At 37.9% G+C, this 22763-nt stretch overlaps 1 protein-coding gene and 1 long non-coding RNA gene across 11 annotated transcripts in view; one reads left to right on the top strand and one right to left on the bottom strand.

Moving 5' to 3' along the window:
- The window catches only part of STRBP (spermatid perinuclear RNA binding protein), a 130461-nt gene that overhangs the window by 99808 nt on the left and 7890 nt on the right, over positions 1 to 22763 (top strand). For 5 of the 10 annotated variants that reach the window (XM_070518793.1, XM_070518794.1, XM_070518795.1 and 2 more), the window contains 6 exons: positions 4982 to 5140; positions 8472 to 8606; positions 8807 to 8947; positions 11897 to 12020; positions 16211 to 16255; positions 21337 to 22409. In XM_070518793.1, coding sequence (XP_070374894.1) covers positions 4982 to 5140; positions 8472 to 8606; positions 8807 to 8947; positions 11897 to 12020; positions 16211 to 16255; positions 21337 to 21431 — 699 coding nt within the window. In that variant the 3' untranslated portion in view covers positions 21432 to 22409. The other 5 variants (XR_011506240.1, XR_011506241.1, XM_070518800.1 and 2 more) reach the window with 4 other exon arrangements.
- Positions 19839 to 22095, bottom strand: LOC139046341 (uncharacterized). The gene is made up of 2 exons (XR_011506242.1): positions 21958 to 22095; positions 19839 to 20684 (listed from the first exon to the last, which is right to left on the bottom strand). It is a non-coding gene; the product is annotated as an uncharacterized lncRNA (long non-coding RNA).

A 22763-nucleotide genomic window follows, 5' to 3' on the forward strand; every position in this document is an offset into this window, starting at 1 on the left:
TTTTGCATTGGGCTCACAGAGTATATGTAATTTTACCTCTGATTTTTTTCATTTAACGTGTCGTCAGTGTTTTTCCATGTTATTAAAATCTTTGTAAATAATTTTTAATGGCTGTATGATTAACATGATATGGGTGTACTATTATTTGTTTAACATTTCCCTATCATTGGATATTTTGCTGTTTGCAGATTTTTTTTTCTGTCACATACATGATCATTATCTTTGTGCATGTTGCCTTTTCTGTATTTCAGAATATTTCCATAGGGAATAAGGTCCAGAGTTGAACCAACCAAATGCATGTAGGTTTGTAGAAAATTCCTAAATACGGGAATCTTTTTATGAGTACATTTGACTTCTTGCAGACAAATGTGAAAATGTTGAAGATCATGTAGTATGAGATCAATTTTCACTAAGAAAAGTTCTGTTATTTAACAGTATGGCAAAATATATAATTGGTCTGTTTTCATGATCATTCCATCTTGGAAGTATTATTAATGAAGATGCAAACATTATCCTAAATACTAAGGATACAGCAGTGAACACAACAAAGTCCTTGTCCTCCTGGAGCTTGCATTTTAGTGTAGATAGGATGGGGCGACAGACAACAAATAGACAAATGAATAAATTAGATAGTAATAAGAACAATGCAGAAAATAATAACTAAGCTCTAAAAATATAAAATTTTATCTGTATACTCTCTTGTTTACAAAAGAGGTACTTCAAGTATGATGTAGTAGTTTGAGTTTAAAATGAGGCAGAAAAAGAAAACCAAGAATGAGGGAAGAAGGGAATTCAGAAGTAAGGCTAAAAATACAGTTTAGTAACTTAGCTGTAATGTATGCCGAGAATGAGTCACAAACGTAGATCTAAGTTCTCTAGCATCTGACACAAAAAACTTGTGAAATATTAATTCACTGTCTGTTGTAAGAACAGACAGGTGATGATGAGAGTCACAGTTGTTGTGGTATAAGATCAGGTGGGCATTCTCCTTGGCAGGTCTTCATGAAAAGGAGTAGCAATGATATCCTGTAAAGGCATCCAGGATGCAGTGACACAGTTTAAGGGTTGTTTCTTACAATGATCTTTAGTAGAAGCTAGTGGCCTCATGGTGAGTTGCAGTTCAGTACAGCTTGAGGAAGTTAGTAGAGTGGTAAATTTTGCAATATGACAAGATTTAGAAGCTGTTTGTTCTCATAATAACTGTTAACATTTTGATATGTATTTTTTCAAGCCTTTTTCCTCTCCCCCAACCTGCAGTTCCAAAATCCAAAAAGTGCTGAAAATGAAAAATATTTCACTTGGTTTGATATAAACTCACTTGATGGGAAAACCTGACCTGAGTTGATGTGGGCCTATTTTTAGTCTTTATAATTCCATTTAGTGTGAATATTTTAATTCTTTCTTTGTACAAAATGAGGTAGCACCTGAGAACCCACTAAGAATTTGGAAAATATATGATAAACATATTGTATTAGCTTTCTAAACTGAAAAATTATGAGTTCTTCAAACAGTTTGGCCCCGAGGTTTTCAGATAAGGAATGATGGAACCTGTGTAATGTGTATACAAAATGTGTACTTAAAATAGGGTCATGTTTTCTTTGTTCATCTAAAAATATATTATGAATTTTTTAATGCTTATCACAAAGATTTCTTTCATTTTTAGTGATGGCCTAATATTTCATTATTCTCAATCCACCATAATGTACCTAATCCTTTTAGATTTAGATGCTTCCAGTTTATTGCTTTACATCTTTTTGAGCTAGTCTGATTATCCCTTAAGATATGTTCTAGAGATGGAATCACTAAGTCAAGAAGAAAGTACATTTGAATGATCCATTAATTCATTTAATATGTATTGGGGTTCCTATTATATGTCAGGCATATATTGCCAAATTTCCATCCATAAAGTTTATACTGCATATTACAGATTCTGCATGAGTTTGAGAGAGAGTTTTATATCCAACATGTGTTATGAAAGTAGATCCCACTGGATAAGAATCCTTGCTTTCCTTACTCAGTAGCTTGGTAGGGGTCTTGACCTGTTAAGACAAATCACACCAGAGAATGAAATCAAAACAAAATAAGAAAAAAATCACTTCCTGCCGCAGGAGCCTGGCTGCCCAGCAGCAGGCACCCTAACGTAGTAGAGATTAGTGGCCAATCTTCCCTTTCCTCTTCCAATCCTTTTTCCTTAGAGTCCCTCAAAGAGGACACCTTTAAGAGACATAATCAGACATAGTCCATGAAAAGAATCTTAAGTCACTGTGGGGAAAAGATCAGCTAGAAGGGGACAAGAAGTGAAGGCTCTTTGGACAGGTTCTTGGAGCCATCAGATCTCTATCATAAGAAGTCATGAATGTGACTTTCTTCTGAGTGGAGAGCCATGGGGTAGACTATTTTCTTTTCGCTAGTCTTTGAGGGTATCATCTTTCTCAGCCTCCACCCGCTTTCAGGAGGAAAAAAGCCTGGTTATAGTGGATTTCCCAGTCACCTTGTTTCCAGGAATCATCCTGTGATTTTTTTCAGCTTAGTTGATGTGTTTATTAGGTTTGATTTATTTGCCAGATACTTGAAACTCACTTTTCTTTGGTATACCAGGTTTTTGGCCTTAATAATGATTCCAAACAAACTTTGGTTCCAGATGTGTGAGAACTCCTTACTTTTTTTTTTTTAAACTTCTGTAGCATATGCTAGTTAATAGTCTTAGAATATGTGTTCATAGGAAAATGAGTTAATTTGAAATTTTTTGGTTAGTTACACTGTATTGCAAGTACACTGTACACCTTGCGGTTATCCATCAGTTATATAAACTTTATAAATGTATTGAAATGTGTTGCTACAATAACAAGTAAATAAATGAATCCTCTATGTGAGAAAAGGGCAGAGAGAAGTGGTGTTAAGTAATTCACGTTAGACTATTTTAACTGTGTTAAGTTGTTAGTTTTTATTGGAATAAACAAATCAAATTTATTTGTGATTCTTGGCTTTTGACTTGCATCTTGTGTTAGCCAGTGTTAATTCCAGACTGATAACTATTCTCTCAAAGATGAGATTTCTCAGGGAGAGCATATTTGCAGGACTCAGACAGTGGAGAAGATGTTTTCTTTATAAAATACTGACCAGGATATAACCAAATTGTGTCAGTGTACATAGTGTTAATTACTACCCGAGTACTTTTAGAACTTAAGATGTTAAAAAGTGTTCTTGGTTTTATTCCCAGTGAATACAGGCAATTTATTTATGATTTGAAATGTTTAACAGAATGCCAAATTCTCCATATGAATTGGATGAATTGATTTCACGTTCTCTTGGTACAGAGTTCTACTTATGCTCATTTTTTTGTTTAGAGTAATACTGTTATTTGTATTGACAAAATCCTTTATACAAGATGCCCTTGTTTGTAAAGGCGGGGCCGCCTGGCTTCTCATTCATGTGGCTACCATAACAGTTATAGTTAGGATTGTAAAGAAATATGATGTCACTTTTACCCTCCAGCAACTTAAAACATTAGTCAAAAGCCAAAATGAAGACAAGGATCTTTAGAAACCTATCTCTGTATCTTCTGATATAAACCTTTAAATTGGTAACTGACACTGCAATATCAACCTGTTTGAAAGAGGCTTGTAAAAATGCTAATGAACACAATAGCCAAGATGTGGATGCAACCCAAGTGCCCATTGACCAATGATTGGATAAAGAAGATGTAGTATATATATACAATGGGATACTGCTTAGCCATAAAAAAAGACAAAATTGTCCTATTCACAACCACATGGATAGATCTTGAGGATATTATGTTAAGTGAAATAAGCCAGACAGAGAAAGACAGATACCATATGATTTCACTTGTTTGTGGAAGATAAACAAACTTACAAAGAGAACAGTTTAGTGGTTACCAGAGGGAAGGGAGGTGGGGGGTGGACACAAGGGGTGAAGGGGCACAGTTATATTGTATCTGACAGATAATAATGTACAACTGAAATTTCACAATGTTACAAACTAATTATGACCAGAATAAAAAAAATAAATTGCAAAAAAACCTGCTAGTGAACATAATCACATGTAAAGATCAGTATAACCTGGAAGGAGGTATTAAAAGGCAAGCTTGTGTGTGTGCACACACACACACACACACACACACACACACACACACACACAGCTGTTTTGAAAACTTTACTTTAAAAAAGGTGAGAAATGCCAGGCGTTGAATAGAAATGTGAGAAGGAATGAACATTGGAGGATGCTGTAAAGTGACCAGGCCTCTAGAGGCAGGGATGGAAATACAAACCTAAAATTGTTCCTGGTTCATTTAGTATAGAGAAGCAAGCTAGAGACTGAATCTTTTCTTTCAGGTCTCAATTATAGTTTAAGTTGAAAGCGAAGAGGTCAATAGTAGAAACCTTCAGATGTTATTTTATAGTTAACAGACAAATTGGTTCCAAGGTAAAGAAAACTTCTTGATTCCCTTTCTGTGCTAATTTCCCCTAATGGAGTGAGTCATAAAATTTAGAGGTCAACTAATAAGTCTTCCTGTTTTGCAGGGAAAATTGAGGACCAAAGGAGAAATCTAGAATGAGACGCCAGGTCTTTTCCTTCCTAGTCCAGTGTACTTTTTTCAGTGTGCTGTTTCATTTCTCTCCTCACCTCATTGGTTGAACTTGGCTATGCTGTTTATTTTCTCCACCTCTCACCTCCAAATTAAATGAACCAGGAGCAATGTCAGGTTTGCATTTGCATTTCTGTCATCCTTTATTTAAACCTAATTACTCTGAGAAGGTTCTTTCCATTTTCCATTGTGATACCCTGGTAGGTAAAGCTTGTTTCACCAATGATTTGTAGATTTAGCAGTATCTTGCTCTTCCTGCAAGCTGTTTCATGGATTCCAATATTGTGGATTTGAAACTGTTGTTCTCAATATTTTGTCTGTTCTCTGTGGTCTCTGGTGTTTGAGTAAAACTGAATCTTAATATCGTTTGTGCAGGTATTGCAGGCAATGGGATATCCAACGGGCTTTGATGCAGATATTGAATGTATGAGTTCTGATGAAAAATCAGATAATGAAGGCAAAAATGAAACAGTGTCTTCAAACTCAAGCAATAATACTGGAAATTCTACAACCGAAACCTCCAGTACCTTAGAGGTATACTTATATATTTTTTTCCTTAGAATAAAGTAATGTATGTTCATTGTAGAAAATTTGAGAGAGATGGAAAAGTATAAATAAAATCAAAAGCATATACAAACGTGTATATTCCAGAGGCAGGCATTATTACTATTTTGGTTTATTTCCATCCAGTCTTTTTTCAACAAGTATTTTTTTTGAAGGCAATTGTATTTTCATGAAGTTTTACATCTTGTTTCTTAAGGCAATCATATTTTCATGCAGTTTTACATCATCTTTCTTTCACTTAACTCTAAAAATGTCTGTAAACGTAACTATATACTGCATAACCATATGAATGTACCCTAATTTAACTAGCATTTCCCTTTTGCTGGCCATGGAAGTTGCTTTGAACATTTCACAATTATAATGTATCACGAGTGTTAGCAATAACTGAAGAGCGAAAAACCAAAAGATCTAGTGAGGAAATTAAGGATTATTTGAAGTTTGGGCTAAGCTGTTGGGGGGCAGTGGGTCGTCATTGAGTTGGTCCAGCCCTGATGAAGGAATAGCCTGACCTGTTATGTTCTTCAGACAATGAGTAAGTCCTGACCTATGAGCTTATTGCCGCAGACAATAGAATGGGACAAAATCAAAGGACCAAGTATACACAGCCTATTTGGGAATTCATGGGGCCCTTGTTTATTGCAGTCTACATAAGGAAAATTGGCTTTAAAGTAACTGCAACAGCTTACATTAACATTTTTTTCTAATTTTGTCATTTTTAAGAATTAGTATTTATGGAGGACTTAGTGGACTGTAATTTTTTTCAGTCTCTAAACCCCTTTTTTTACCTGCTTACTGCCAAATGCTGCAGAAATTGTGTCCAGAGCCTCAAGATGCCCTCACCCAGAAGGACAAAAGACATGTTTATAACTAATTATAATGTAATCTGATAAGCACCATGATTACAAAATGAATACAATAATGTAAAAGCTCCAGGAAGGAAGAGATTGTGAAACTTACACAGATGTAAAATCAAAGGGAATAAAATGTGAGCTAGGTTTTAGATGATGAGTAGGATTTTGCTATGTGGGGAAGAGGTGGAAAGAAGGCATTCTGGGAATAGGAGGTATAATGACCTGGAGTTGTGAAAGTAATATGTTTAAGAAGTGCCAGGTGGGCCAGTGTAGAGGGGCTGATGGGGACTGAGGCCTATGGAAGCCATGCCTGACTCTTGTGATATTGTGGAGGGTAGAAGACATGGCACTTGGCTTTTGAGAAGACCAGTTATTCACAAGTGATAGTCACAGGTGGGGCAAGATGTTCTGCTGGCAGTGTTATAAATACCACGAGAAGAAAGAGCTCATTAATTATGAGGCTCTGACTGTCAAGTTCAAAGGGAATTATGAAAGAGAGAGAGCAGTGTGGGCTGGGCTCATAGCAGCCACATGAGTATATGGAGGTTTTGGTAGTGAGTAGGTCTGTGGTTTGTTTCTGTATAATTTAGTAATGGGGGGCAGAAAGCCCTTATTCTTTATTTAAAGTAGTAGTAACTTATTAGAAATGCAAATATTTTTATATCTTGACTCATTTTTATAAAAGATTTCAGATTCGGAAAGCAGAGAGTGATTACCATAGACCTAGTTTCAAAAATTACTCATTACCTTTCAAAGATAGAGACTAGGAATTTGCCTTGAAATTTTAAAAATGCAGATTATAAAACTCTGTAAGAGGGGCCGGCCTGGTGGCGTAGTGGTTAAGTTTGTGCGCTCTGCTCTGGTGGCCCTGGATTCGCAGGTTTGGGGGATCCTGGGCATGGACTTAGCACCACTTGTCAAGCCATGCTGTGGTGGCATCCCACATAAAATAGAGGAAGATTCGCAAAGATGTTAGCTGAGTGACAGTCTTCCTCACAAACAAACAAACAAAACTCTTCAAGAAGTGATGTTTATTACAAACATCCAGGAATGTTTATTAAACTTGTCTTTAAAAATTGCCCAGTGTTTCACTTCTACAGCATCAACCACTTATCAAATCAGCATAGAGTACTTAATCTTGCTGTCCATTAGGTTTATACACATAATAATTCTTTTGGGCATTCATTTCTTGAACAATTACTGTGGAGGAATTACAGACATGATCTCTAACCTCAAAAAGTCCTCAATCTTTGGGTCTTTTCTCAAAATTATTGTTGTAGTGTTTTGTGGTTTGTTTCATTTTTGGTGCTAGCCTCTCTTTGTTTGAGCCTTCACACTCTTATGTGGATTGCTTCTCTTCCTTACCTCTGGTCTTATCCTTCCTTAAGGCAGTTCTTTTTACCACTCCTAAAATGATTTTTCTACAGCCCAAATCTAATCATGAACTTTTCTAAATTAATGTCTTACAGTGGCTCCCCATCATCCATGATAAAGTCAGAGTTCATTTTCACGGCATACAAAGTCCTTTATGACTTGGCTCCATAAAGGGTGTTTCTAATCAGGTCCTGCCTTTCTCTCCTCACTCCATTAAACAGGCAAACTGAACTTCTTACCATTTCCCAAACCAATGTTCTTTCCTTCTCTTGGGTTTTTGCATCACTGTTTCTTCTGTCCAGAATGCTCTTCTTCTTTGTTTCCTCCTTATAATGGTTTGCTACTTGCCTTTTAAGGTCAGGTTCACATGTCACTTTCAGGAAAACTATCCTGATTGCCCTAGAAAATGGTTCCTCCTGCTGTGTTTCCATAACATACATCTGTTCTATAATATACATTGTTCTACAGTGACTGTGTCTCTCATCCCTGACTACACTCTAGCTCCTTGAGGGCAGGGAATGACTGCTTTTATTGTTATTTTTAAATTTCAGAATCCATGCTCTCTAGCCCACTGTTTTTACCTTAAGTGCCTTTAGATCTCTGTAGAGAGACTGAGAGGTGTATAGGAACATTTTCTTCCCTTCTCTCAAATTGAGAGTTATTTCTCCCTAACCCCAAAGATGAAAAACAGTGAATGCTTTGGTATCGTGAATTTCAACTGTTCTGTCCACTTTGTTCGTCATTTAGAGTATTATTCTTAGATCATGAACACCACAAATCACACCCAAGAGTGCAATGTAGTGGCAAGGCTGCATTGTTCTTGAATACAGCTCTCTTGCGGCAGCCCTGCTTCAGAGGTAGGCTGGCCATATGACTGACTGCAATGTTTACTGCTTGCAGACTTTCTATACCTTTAAAGATATATTGTCATTTGTATATAGAGGCAGTCATGCATCCTTGCCCCTAAATGCTTTAAAGTACAATTTTTGAGCCACTTCTTCAACAGAGACACAGTATAATTGTACTAATAAGAAATTTAATACTCTAAAATCTCACTTGATTGAATCTCCTTTTAGGTAAGAACTCAGGGCCCTATCCTCACGGCAAGTGGCAAAAATCCTGTAATGGAGCTCAATGAAAAAAGAAGAGGTCTTAAGTATGAACTCATCTCGGAGACTGGTGGAAGCCATGACAAGCGCTTTGTAATGGAGGTATGTATCTAGATACAAGCCAGCCTTATTTTTCCCCTTAAAGACATAGGATATCCTGAGCTTGCACGTAAAACAGTGTAGACTGTGTCAGTTCTTGTGGCACTATTTGACTTTTGGTGTTTTCTGTGTTATGATACCTTTAAGTTAAAACCACCTAGAGGAACTGCATGGGATAATTGCAGTGTCGTTCTTGATTTTAGGTAGAAGTAGATGGACAGAAGTTCAGAGGTGCAGGTCCAAATAAGAAAGTGGCAAAGGCAAGTGCAGCTTTAGCTGCCCTGGAGAAGCTGTTTTCTGGACCCAATGCAGCAAATAATAAGAAAAAGAAGATTATCCCTCAGGTATGAGTTAAGCATTAAACCTTTGTAATACCTTTGAAAAATATTACCAGAATTAAATTTCCTTTCCTGTCTTTAAATTTCCTTTCCAGCCATGTTAGCTTTTTTCTGAAATTATTTCTTTTTCTTGGATTTGGCAACCTTTTCTTTGGGTTAAATCATAAATAATATAAATGTGATCAGTGGTTCTCTGTTCTGTGGTCTTTCTGGGCAAATTATATATTAAAAAGAGACTGTTAGCATTATTTGGGGGCTTTAGTCCACTCTTGATGAGGTAGGTGTTGAGGAATTTGGACTTTAATGAGATGTTAGCAGCTTCCCTAAACTAAACAAATGCTGAGAGTACTTGGGGCTTACTGTCCTCAGAGTCTGCAGATGCTGTTCCATTTCCTTTCCAGTTTGGAGCTTTTGCATTGTTTATTGTGGGTTTTGCTTTGGGAGGTGGCACAGTAGAACTTGACGGGGTATTGTGCCTCTTCGTTGTTGACATGGGGAAGGTCAGTGCTGCTGAAGGCCCAGGACTGTAGCAAAGTATTTAAAAACGATGGCCTCCTAATTACATGCTTTTGCTAAGAGATTTTTCCTTCCATTCATTTAGGTGTTCAAAAATATTTTCTAGACATATAGTATGTGCATGATTTGTAAGGAAAAAGAGATGCATAAATAAACATAAGACACAGTCTTTCCCTCAGAGAGTAGTGATGTAATATAATGTCTGACTATATTATATCATAGTCTAAACATTTTTAATTGATTTGTTTGTAATATCAGGAATCTTAGTTATTTAAGATTCTGTGTTAAAACAGTTGAATTTCTTTTACATATGCTAAGTCCATTATAGGAGGGTGGAACTGATCTCATTTTAGATTTTTTATTTTTCCTTTTTCTCCCCAAAGCCTCCTGGTACATAGTTGTATATTTTAGTTGTGGGTCCTTCTAGTTGTGGCATGTGGGATGCCACCTCAACATGGCCTGATGAGCAGTGCCATGTTCGAACCCAGGATCTGAACCGGTGAAACCCTGGGCCACTGCAGCAGAGCATGCGAACTTAACCACTCAGCCATGGGGCCAGCCCCTCATCTCATTTTATAGATGAGGAAATGAGGCACGAAGAAATTATGATACTGCATGTAGTGATATAGCTAATTGATGGTGGAGGTTCCTTTTAAAATCAGGTTCTTCTCTTTCCAAAGACCGTGGGCATTCTTCTATTGCATATTACATCCATCTTAGAAATTTGTTTTGTATTCAAACTTCTTGAATTTACTATAATAAACAATGTTTAAATTTTAGGATTCAAAATATAAACAAGGAAAACTAACTTTTACTGAGACAAAATGAAAATAAAAAGTGTTTAAATTGCAAGGGAAGACATGTAGAGACAGAATAAGTGGATTTTCTTTTCCTAAAATCTTGTAGAATATGTTCTAAATTAGTAGATAATTGTTACTTTGGTTTTTTGCTGTGTTTTTCCCATGGGTTACATCTTGTATTTGGTCAGTTAATTTTAGTGTTTACAAAGCGTATGTACAGATACTTATTAGGTAGTTAAGTTTGGTTCTAGTAGATAGGAGCTCGATTTGTGTGGAGTCACTCTGTTGCCACCAGATTGTTGCTTCCTGACTACTTCTGACTAAGCTGTGTTAAAAAAAAAAAAAAAAAAGATATCTGCATGAAGTTTACTCATTTTTAGAAATTTTCCGTACTAGAAGCTATAAAACTCATGTGTTCAATGTGCTTGACAGCCAAGAAGCAGTCTAGTTTGGATGTGTAGGTTGGAGTTTTTCAGCCAAAAAGAAAAGTGGCTGTTCCTTGTGCATGATACGTTCGACCCTGACACTGTCTTCTGCCCTGTCACGCTAGTGGTAGAGGCTAACCTAGGCGGAGTGAAAGAGGACGATTTTTCACTGTGAGATACATATGTGTGCTGTGACTGTTGAGCTGTCTGAGATACTGTTGATCTGTCATCCAGTGAGCTTGGAGGCTCTGCAACGCCTCCCCTGCAACTTGGTTAAAGTAGGGAATTTTAGTAGTTTCTAGTTTGAGTTTTTGTTGCATCTTTATATTAAAAAATAAGTATAATATTTAACTTAAAACTAGATTTCTTTTGATTTCCTTAAAATTTCAGTTTTGGAAAAGGATGTTTTAGCAGTACTGTGTGCTCTTACTCCTTGACTTATCTGTTCTACTTTTCAGAGTTTTTTAGTCTATTTTCTCAGTTGCTCTTTCTACTCTGGAGTAAAGAAAACAAAGTGGGTCTCATTATCCTCATTTCACAATTAGTAAGGAGGCTCCCATAGAGAGAATTATGTGACTTTACCAGAGTCCATGGCATTTTAGAGCAAAAAGGGACTTTAGAGTTGGGATTAATTTATTTAATGGTTGATACACAGATACATATACACACACACACATACAGCAGAAGAGACAGGCTCAGAGAAATCACGTGGCCTTCCTGAGGCCTCAGTTACTCAGAGGTGGAGCTGGCATCCACATCTTTGGTCTTTGGGTCTTGGTCCCTTTGTTTTTTTTAAACTCTACTCAGATTTTCAGCTGATTTCAGGTGGTTTGTTGTTGCAGAATTTTTTGTCTGTGGGCGGAGAGTTCAATGGATTTCAAACCTAGGTATCAAGTGTCTATAATTACTTTAGTTAGACCTAAAAGGACTTTAGATGTAATTTAACTACTGAAATTTGTGTGTGGAAAATGAACTCTTTCTGAGTAACCTTCTGAAAAGAAGTTGTTTGCACACTTTTATGTGCCCAGCATAGTCTCCAGAACAAGTCTGTAAGGTAGGTGTCATTTTCATTTTACAAATTGAAGGTTCAGAGTCATAGACGACTCATTGTCTCATCTGCAGGCTCAGGTTTCTCATAGAGATTATACATTAAAGAGATGATAGGATGATAATTCTTATTTCTCTCAGTAATGAAAATGTATTATTTTTAACAGGCAAAGGGTGTTGTGAATACAGCTGTGTCTGCAGCAGTCCAAGCTGTTCGAGGCAGAGGAAGAGGGACTCTAACAAGGGGAGCTTTTGTTGGGGCCACAGCTGCTCCTGGCTACATAGCTCCAGGTATAGTACAACTCATACGAGGTCTGCCTCCTTTTCTGGGCCACAGTTCGAAGAACAGCATCTCCTTTATTTTCCAGGGTTATACACGGTCTCTGGAAACATAACACGGGTATAAGATGGGTATGTACAGAAATTGAAGAGAATCTACAGAATATCGTAGGTTTTCTCCTGGAATCTGCTGAGAAACTAGCGGCTTCCTGGAGGGAGGTGACAGACAAGCAGTATTGTACTTGGTTGGGAACGTAGTTTGGCAATGAAGAAGCTAAAAGATATTCCACAGATTGAGGAGTTTGGACATGCGAACAGGGTATCTTCAGTGGGGACATGGAAGACAGGTCGGATATAAGAGGAGAGAAAAACTACTGATAAGAGGCTACTTAATTGGAGCGAAGCGTGGCGTTAGCGTTTCCTAACTCAACTTTTGGAAGCCATCAAAGGCTAGTGAAGTACAAAAAGAGAAAAAGAGGAACTTGTTTATCCAGAGCTTACTATACACCAGATACTTTCATATAAGTGATTTCACTAGTTTCTAATCTTCACAGTGTTTCCTCAAGTAGAAATTATTTCCATTTTCCAGGTGAGGAAACTAATGCTCAGGGAGATATGGCAGTTAGCCTAGTGTGAGACATCTACTAAACAGCAGAGCAAAGATGTGAGTGTAGGTGCTTGCCATTCCAAAGTTTATATTCTTTCCACTTCACCACATGGCTTGAGGGAGATGGGAAAAGATGCCTTCTCTTCTAATCCTATGTAATCTTAGCAGTAGATATACAGCTGTCTCATTAAAATCCAGTCTTCTGCAGTATCGAAAGTATGGAACTTTTAAGCTGACAAGTAAACCACTTGTAGTTGTTGATCATATGAAATTGTCATATGGATTGGGTCCCATCCAGTCATTATTTTTTATGTAACACTCCTAAGAATTTCATTGCGATTGTTTTTTTTATTTCCTAAGAAGGAATTAAAATAGGCTATTTGGGAAGTTCTCTGGATGATGTGGCTTTGGAATTACACTTAGAGAAGTTGATCTCAGTAGGGACATAGCTCAAAAATGTGTTATATAAAGAATATACTTGCTTATTCAAATATTGTGTGCCTGCCTTGGCACACACCAGACATGGATTTTGCTCTCATGCAACTATGGTCTAAAGGTGAGACTTATTAATCAAATAGTTACAATTATAAACTGAGATGATTATGATGAAGGAGAAAGACATGATGCTATGAGAAGATGTAACAGAGAAACCTGATCTAGTGTGTTGAGTCCCTGAAGAAGTAACACTTGAACTGAGCTTTAAAGAATGACTAGGAGTTAACTCAGAGAAGACTTGGGTGGAAGAGTGCTGCACACAGAAAGAATAGCATGTGCAGAGAACTTGTGGTGCTGGTGGTAGGGAAGGAGGCTCATTTGAAAAATTAAAAGAAGGCCAAGATGTCTGTATTGTGGAGAGCATTGCGGGTGGCGGGGGTGAGAGATAGAGAGTGATTTGAGCTAAGGCTGGGTGCTCAGTCTCAGTCCTGGAGGCTGTGGTTTGGATTTTGGTCTTAGAATCCTAAGTGCAGTGGGAAGTTGTGAAGGATTCTAAGGAGAGAAGAAACAAGATGGGACTTTGTAAAGATCGCTCTCTGTAGTGTGGAGAATAGATTATAGGGACAGAAGTGGGCATGACCCAGGCAAGAGACAGTGGAGGGTCTCCACTGAGTATAGGGAAATAGATGGGTGGCAGGAAGTGAGGAGACTGAAGGAGTACTTTGGAAGCAACTTCGATGGGTTTTAATATGGAGACTGAAAAAGAGTGAGGCTTCAAGGATGTCTCCCAGGCTGTTTAGCCGGAGGAACTGGCTTAGATGGTTGTGCCATTTAAAGGTTAGTTATAGTTGATACAGTTTATGTGTCCAAAATTAAGACATTCTTTGTGCATCTCACTATTGCTACTGAAATTTAATTTTTTTTTGTCTCATTTAATGCATTATTTAAGGAAGCAGCTTTTATTAAACAATGATAGGCAAGTTATTGAGATGAACTTTCTTGCTTTTGATTATGTGTTCTACTGGGGCTTCATCCGGTTGTGTCTGTGCTTGCTTGATCTTGGAACATTTACCTCCTGCTGGAGTGGGAAGCAGCCACTGTCTAGTGGTGGTAATCGTGAAAAGAATTATTTCTGTCTGCTTGTTGCCAGGCTCTTTTGCTCTATGGTAGCTTCTCTCATGTCTTTGTATTGACCTCTGTAAAGGCCTGTCTCCTGAAGCTTTTAAAAGCGAAGTTCTTTTATAGCCTAGAGAAGATTCAGATTAGGTCAGTTTAGATTATGAATAGGTTATATGCTATTTTCGGACTATATTCTATGCAGCAGGGACTGTAGTAAGTATTTTTACATATATTATGTAATTACATTCTGCTGCCAGTTCAGTTACTGCAGAAGACTGAGGCTCAGAGAGGTTAAATAACAGGTACAATTTAAAGTCACCTTGCTAGTGAAAGGTGAAGTCAGGATTAGAACCCCAGTGGCCTGATCACTGGTCAGCTTAGTGGTTGTAGTTGCATCTCTCTGTAAGAAGGTTTTGGTAAAAACCCTTGAAACCATGGCCTTAGTCAACCAGCTGTCTTTTCCTAGAATAGGTTTGATGTACAACCTTATTTTTTAAGCATTGGTTTCTCTTCAGCCTCTAATAGCATCTTCTAATCCTACTTCTTATTTCAGCTGCATTGTGTTCTCTAGAAATATATGATTTAGTGAGCACTACGGACTGATTCAGACCAAAACTAAAGACTAAGACTAAGTTGTACCACCCCCGGTTTTATATGACTTACTATAGACTAAACAGTGCAAATTTTTCATTTCTCAGGGAATGTTTCAATTAGTCCCTAAAAGCAGTTCACTTACTCGGCATACATTTGAGTATTTTGTCTTGAACAAGAGATTTGGAACTAGGCATTAAAGATGACTAAGACCTAGTGTCTGCCCCAGTGAATGGTCAGGGTCACATGGGGTAGGAACAAACACTTGGATAAACACCATGCAATATGATGCAAGCTGTAACGTGGTGGGCATAGGGGTGAACAGCAAGCCTGGGAGACTTCACAGAGGTCTCTGATATCTGGTCCTGATCTAAAGGATGAGGTGCAGTTGGTCAGATAGAGAAAGAGAAAAAAATCATTCTGAGCAACAGAAATGATTATGGAAAGGGGTATGTAATGTAAAAAGGCTTGATTTGTTCTGGGTGCAGTGTGAAAGGCCTACGTAGATTTTGTGCCCTTGTTCTGTTTTAGAAACCAATTTTTCCTAGAGATTTACCCAAGTGATATAGTATTTATATTTTTCGAAGTTGTTTTACTGAAAGATTAAAGATTGTAACTTCTGTTAACATAGTATTTCTAATCCCTTACAATACTATAAAGTAGCTTGGAAGGTTTCCCATTCTTCAGATGAGAAAATGGCAACTTAGAAGTTATATGTCTAAGGACATATAAGAAACTAGTGCCCAGAACTAATTGTTTTAAAAACTTTTGTGTTCTTTGTACTTGTTTCTATTGACAATATGAGCCTTTTTTCATAGACACCAGATGTTAATGTCAGTTTCTCCAGCATTTACTGAGAGTTCCTGTGCTGGGGCCAGGAATTCAGACAGCAGCAAGACATGGAGCTTGTTCTCGAGCCCACACCTGATTCATGTGCAATTTAGTGGTAGTTGAGGCTTCAGCCTGTCTGTCACTGCTTTCTGAAAAGAGGCTTGGAAAGTTCTGTTTTCCAACTTTGAGAGATTGGTAATTTGAGTGGTTTTAAGTATTCTTTTGTTCAACTAATTGTGTTTAGTGAATGGTTACTATATGCCAGACGTTCTGCCAGGTTCAAGTGATGCAAGGATGAAGAAGACTTGGTCTCTGCCACTCTATTGGGGAACACAGACAAGGAGTCGATAATTATAGTACAGTGTGGTAAGTGTAGTGAGACGGAGACAGAGGATGTTCTGCTGGGTCAGGAGAGTCTTAGAGGCCATGGTAAAAGCTCACTCTAAGCAGGCATGGAGGGATCAGTAGACTAGGGCGATCTGGTAATGGTTCGCACTCAGCCAGCATCTGGAGCAAGTCCTCAGGGCCCAAGGCGCCGGGCCAGGTGGTACTTGTGAATGGGGCCAGTGCCGAATGCCCTTTGTCCTGGATTGATCTGCTTTCTTCTTCTTTGCACTAGGCTATGGAACACCATATGGTTACAGCACTGCTGCCCCTGCCTATGGTATGTACACCATCTTACTGATTTCTCCTCTTAGCGACTCTGTCACAGCAATCCAAAGCACAGTGTGTATCTAGGGTTTCTTTAAATGAATTGGAGGATCTCAGACCTGTTCATTCTAGTGACCCAACTTAAATTCCCTCTGAAAACGCCACAACCTTGTGGTTCTTGGTTTGGTTGGAGTTGCTCTTCTCTCCGCTTTGCCTGATTGAAGGACTGCTTGTTCTAATTGCCTGTTTCTGACCATATTGAAATTAAATATTTTAAGTAGTTCTTCTTACAGCCAACTTACACTCCATTCAAAGGCTACTGAAGGGCCATACCCACTAGCTCGGCTTCCTGCCAGCTGTATAGCTACATTTAAGTTTCTGGTTTGAAACTATATGAACTGTGGGTGATTTGAGTTAGGTAAAGGAAATGCTCACTTTGAATTTGTTTCCATCATCCTTTTCCATAAATTTTGCTTTAGTGGTGGAGTAAATGGGTCCTAGAGAGGTGATGGGGTATCACCAGCAGTGTTACTTAAGTGCTTACTGCAGAAAGTCTGTAGTACATGTTAGAATATCATAGGAGTGTCTCCTCTCCCTCCAAAAATAAATAGAATAGAGCAAATGCAGAAATGAACCTCAGTGGCCCTTTGGATAACTTTTGAATGAGGTTTATGTGGCAATGGAGGCAATAGGTTTGGAGTCAGTGATATGCTCTCTTAGACATTTTTCCTAACTCAGGTGGAAAATTATAGAATCAGCCATCTGCAGGACGTCTATCATTGAGAGAAGAGAGCAAATGTGTGTACGTGTGTGAAGGAGCATGTGTGAGTGTGAAAGCGTGTGCATGCACACATGAGTGTAGGTATGGGTGTGACCCCAGGCTGGGCTTGCATGTACACAGAAGAGAAAGACCTTGAATGTATTGCTACTTGTGGCATCAATCCTCTACATGAGCCTCAAGACCTTTCATTATGCTTTTTCTCTTCATGCATCAGCTTTTCCATTTTTGTTTGGATGAAAATTATGAGTCCTTAAGACTCTGCTAAATTGAAGCTTCATCTGATTTCATAACTGTAGAAATAAGTAGAAAGTGAACAGTTGGGCCCCTTTCCCCATTAAGATAGACAATTTATATCTTGGAAAGATGTGGAGAAGCTGCAGGGGTCAAACGTTTGGGATGAATTTTCTCTACGGTAAAGTTCAGGGTCTGGGGCTTCCTCCTTTACCTGACTGTCTACTCTGACACACTGTGGTTTGCTTAAGGCTTCCCCATATTCCCCATGTTCTAGATAGGGGTTGATTAGGAATTGGGGACTCATTCAAGAATATGCTTTCACCCAGAATTTCTTCTAAATTCAAACTCTCTAGCTCCTTTTGATTTGGCCATTTGCTTTTTACCATTCAGCCAACTTCTGGATATCCTGACCACCTCATCCTTTCTGTGAATTAGGTCTGGTCAGTTTATCCAAATACATTTTGACTCACTAGACTCATTATAATATGTCTTGTAATGTGTGAGCGTCAGAGCATCTGCCTCGTAGGGCAGGTTCTGAAGTCTGTGTTTTTCTTTTAAATATAGTAAGTCTCACGTTCTTTAGTACAGGTTTGCTAGAGCTTAATTTTTCCCTTTAAAACACTTTTATATCTAGGCTCTAAGCTACATTCATGTTTTTCCTCAGTCTTTTTAATTTTTCTCTCTTGTTCCTCCCTTTCCTCTAACATTGTACTTTCACCCTGCGGCCTCTGAGCCCCCACTTCAGAAGTCTCTTCTCTTCCATGTGCCATATAACTGACTTCCAAAGCTGGTGAAATTTGATGCCCCCATTTTTCACATAAAAGATTTGGTTTTTAAATGTTACTGTGATGCCAGCCTACTAAAACGATGCTTTATTTTGGCTGTAAGGTAAATATGTCTTTTGGCCTTTGTAAAGCTGTTGCATGTGGGGTAATCTCCCTCTGATCATCTGGTGCTCTTGAATACCTGCTGTTGCTGCTTTGTGATTTCTCCATAGGTTAAATATTAGAATAGAAATAGGAGCCGATTTCAAATCATGCTTGAGTATGCAGAAGTTTGTGAGGCCACAAGAACTCATTAATTACAAAATTAAGGAAGTAATTAATCTTTCCAGATTTGCCATGCCAATATTGGCAGTAGCCATTAAGAAGAAAAACACCTGATCACAACTCCAGTTGGCTCCGTCTCTCTGGGGAGCTGAGGCCTGCACAGAAAGCTGTGCTTTGAATTGGGACAATCCCTGTTTCTTCTGTAATACGTGACATGCCAAATTGAGAAGCAGTATGGATATCTAGAGTCACTTTAGAATCTTAGCATTGCTTTTGATTTTTAGAATTCATAGCAGCTCACTCAAATGAAAGAGCTTTCTGAATATCATTCTTCTTATGACATAGCCATCTTAATTTCGAGTGGAAAATATTAATTATCAAAATCTTAAGACCAATTTCAGATTAGAAGATCTATGAGAGATTTGTGGGCCTCTTCCAAAATGGTACATGTTGACTGACTAATCTGGAAAAGGTTAATGATAATTACTGTAAGATATTTTTTTACCTGAAATTTTTATTGGATTATTAAACTTATTTGGAGTCCTCTCCGTTTCTTTTCTCTGTAGGTTTACCCAAGCGAATGGTTCTGTTACCCGTTATGAAATTCCCAACATATCCTGTTCCCCACTACTCATTCTTTTAGCAAATGACAGAAGCTCATTCCTATTGAACAATAATACAGTACAATACAGAATGTTAGAGAAAAAGCCTTTTTATCCTGCTTTCTTTGAACACATACTTGATCAAAATTATTTGTAAAGAACATCTTTCCTACTTTTTGATTTTAACAAATGCAAATTTAGTTCTCTAAAACTTGAAAACAAACAAAAAAAGAAACTAGTTCTGTGAAACGGTACCTCATTTCCGGAAAATAACTTATACCAGCCCTTCTGTTCTAGGGAAATAAGTCTAGCAGTTCAAAGTTTAAGTTTTAAGAGGAGTATCAGATTATGTAAAATTAAATTTGTGAAGGATGTATAGAGTCTCAAACACTGATCACAAATAAACTGCTTTGTTGTAACACAGAGTACTGCCTGGTTCCTGATGCAGTCACTGATTCTTAGCTGATTAATATGTATTTGCCCCAGGGCACTTTAATTCGGGCTGTAGTTATTTTTTTTAATACAATAGAGACTTTTCATTTAAACTTTAACTTTGTAAATATTGAAGTGTGTAATTAAAGCCAATAAAATATGGGTTTGAATATTGTTTTAGCTTATTATTTTTTATATGTTTTGGTATCAAATTACAAGGAATTGAAAACTAATAATAACTTAGCCCTAGAAACCCATTCATTTGTAAGCAAACTGCTAAAACAAAGCTAAAGCGATTGTTAGCTGGAGCCAGTCTACTCTGTAAGCCCTTTGTACTCTGCTGTACGGGGCATCCCCATGAGAAAAGTATATTCTGTTCTCCGAGCACTGCTTATTAAAATGACGGCACTACCCAGAGATGGGGAAGGAGGAATGTGATTTAGTTTCCGAATTTCCAAGTTTTAAAAAATAATAAATTAATCAATCAATCACCCTCTCTTGTTCTTGTGGCCTTCTTCACTCTGTAAGATACTGTGTTCACTTTCTGGCTTTTTTCATGCAGATAGAGGATTAGCAATTTCTGGGATTCATTGAAGGGTCTCTTTTCCTCTTCAGTTACATCAGAATCTAAAGCAGCAACAGGGTCCCCATAAAAACTTGCTCTTCGATTGTCCCAGTTCTTGTTGAGTGCTGCTGTGAAAAGTGACAGGTTTCAGCCATGGGTCAGCATTTATTTTTCAGACACCTGATTAAGCTGGTGAAAATGATCCGTGAGTAACATTGTGCTGTCTGTGCAGGGTGCAGACCTAAGTCGTCCACTTGCATTCTCCCCTTGTTTGGAAGCCTATGATGTTACTAGAAGGGAATGGTTTCATTAAGGTACTCACCCCCATGAAAGCAGCAGTGTGGTCCCATGTCGATATTTACAAGTTGCTGTGTCTTAAAAATGTCCGTTTTTAGTATGAATTAGCTTTCCTCTTTCCTCTTAAATTCTGTTTTTTGGAGCTGCACAATGCCCATCAGTGTGAATGGGCTTCACAAAATACGGCAAATTTATGTACCAGATTTCTTTGGGACCACTAAATGAGAATGAAATGGGCAATTTAAAACAAATGGTAGTGTCACTTCTCAGCTGTATATTTATTACACAGTGGTTGGTTTGTTACTTCTGCTCCTTGAACTTTTGTCTTCATTAGTGGTGGGTGATACTTTAATAAAACCTCATCACTTGCTAGAAATAGCTGTGAACTTACCATTCTCATCCTGTGCATTAGTGGTTAGACATAAACAAGAGGGCCCATTTCAGCTGGGAGTCTTCATGTTTCATTGATTCGTTTTGCTGACCTATGGATGAAACAGAGCCATCACTGAGAAGAAAAAGCATGGCTGGTCGTGTCCAGTTTTTATTAATTAAATATTTACAGTAGTCCTCTTTGTTTTTGGAATACTATTAATTGGCAGCTGCAGCTGTATTGTTATTTGAAATTGATCATCAAATTTGCATTCCAAGTTGGAATCTCTCTGGAGATTTCTCTTTAGAGAATTCTTTTGAAGTAGCTGACTCGGCTTCATAACTCAACCCCACTATAATGGCAAAAAGGGAGCTGTGCTGTTTTCCAACATGATGGCAGTCATTTCAAATGGTTTCTACCAAGTCTTTTATTTTTTTTTTTAATTTTGTTGTTTGTTGGAAGTTACTAACCATGTTGTAAACCTGCCCAGTTGCTGCAAACTTTTACATTTCTCTGCTTTACTTAAAATAATTGAGCTGTCAGTCCTTTGTTAGAAGTGGTAACCATGCAAGTTCAACTGTTTAAATTTTGTAATGAATTAAGTGTCCCTGTCCCCCCCTTTTGGCCTTCCCACCCTTCCATTTTGTAATGAAAATTCCACTTACAGCTGAAAGAGCAGAGAAATATAAATGAAGCTCTTGGCTTCACCAAATTCTGTGAAATTAACATAAAGTTTTGCTTCTCTGCTCTTTTCTCCACTGTAGGTGGTTTTTTCATTGACAGCCCCTATTGCCAGCCTCTGAGCGTCGCACCATTTATTATTCACTTGGGCCCTCAAGATTTCTTCTCTGACTTCTAGAACCATCAGGTTGTCTGGCTTGAAATGGCAATTTCTATGTCTTGGTCTTAAGAGCAATGTGACCCCCTGAGGCTTTCCAGCTTTCAGATACACCACTCTGACACCTTCTTTTGGAAAGCAATGACTGAGCATTTTAAAGAAGAGCAATACTTTATTCAAAGCCACGGTGTCTGTTTTAAAACTTTTCCTTTGGAATCCTAGCAATATCTGTACTTAACCCCTCCTAGCGTAGTCTCTTGTCAGGGAGTTTACAGACCAACGTAGAACTTAGAATTAGTTTGTAAGCTGTGCTATCTTCTGACAGTTTTTAAACTTTTTTAGCACATAAATTGAATAGTTGCATTCCTGACTGTGTCAGTTAGTGCTATTATAATTTCTCAGAGATAGGGGTCCTCCTTGAAGCCATATTCTTTGTATGGGGGCTGGCGCCCAGCCAGGGATGTGGCCTGCAGCCTGAGTTTCTCCAGGCTGCGGGAGCACCCCATCTCTTGTGCAAGGTAATTGGTCCACTCGATCCCCAACATACCTCATGCTGACTAGAGGCAGTGCATGGTGCGGTGAAGCGAGGAGTCCTGAAGTCCTTTGCAGTTTCTCTCAAATTGTTAATCTGGGGAACAAAGCACTGATAGATTTTGCTGGTATTAGCTTTTTCTTCTTTTTTAAAAATTTGGGTGAATGTTTGAAAATCATGAATCAGCCAGTCACCGTTATTAATTGAAGAGCTGGGAATACCTCGTTAATGTATTTTTAAAACTGGTGTTGGACCCTCTGTGTATTTCAGGTTAATACTTTTAAGCAGTTTTCAGCACGTTTATCTCACTTTATTCTCGTTCTCCTCGGACCTTCGTAGCCATATCACTTGTATAAAATAGGCTGAGATATAGTGACTGTAAGCTGTGGTCTCAGTATACAAAGGTAAGCTCTTTTATTTTCTGATTAAAGAGAAAAATAATTAAAAATCAATGAACACAACATGCATATATGACAATCATATATGATGTATTTGATCTCTTAGGTCTTATGTCATCACATTACCTTTAAAATTTTTATGATCTAAATGTAAAATAATTATTTTCAGCATTTGTTTTAATACCCTTGTAATTACTTTCTATTCAAGACATGTCACATTTGCTGAGTTGTGTGTGTGTGTGTAGAAACTTAGAGCATATATGTGAATTACACACACGTATCTGTTTAGATAAAAGAATTCAATGGTGGGAAGAGTTCACCTAAGAAGATTTTAATGTCAGGGCACTCTTTTGGCCAAAGTACTAGAATTTCATAAGCAGCAAGATTGGTAACAGTACCGGCAGGATGCATTTATAAATAGCT

This window comes from Equus asinus, chromosome 10 (genome assembly GCF_041296235.1).
Source record: "Equus asinus isolate D_3611 breed Donkey chromosome 10, EquAss-T2T_v2, whole genome shotgun sequence".
Classification (NCBI taxonomy): domain Eukaryota; kingdom Metazoa; phylum Chordata; class Mammalia; order Perissodactyla; family Equidae; genus Equus; species Equus asinus.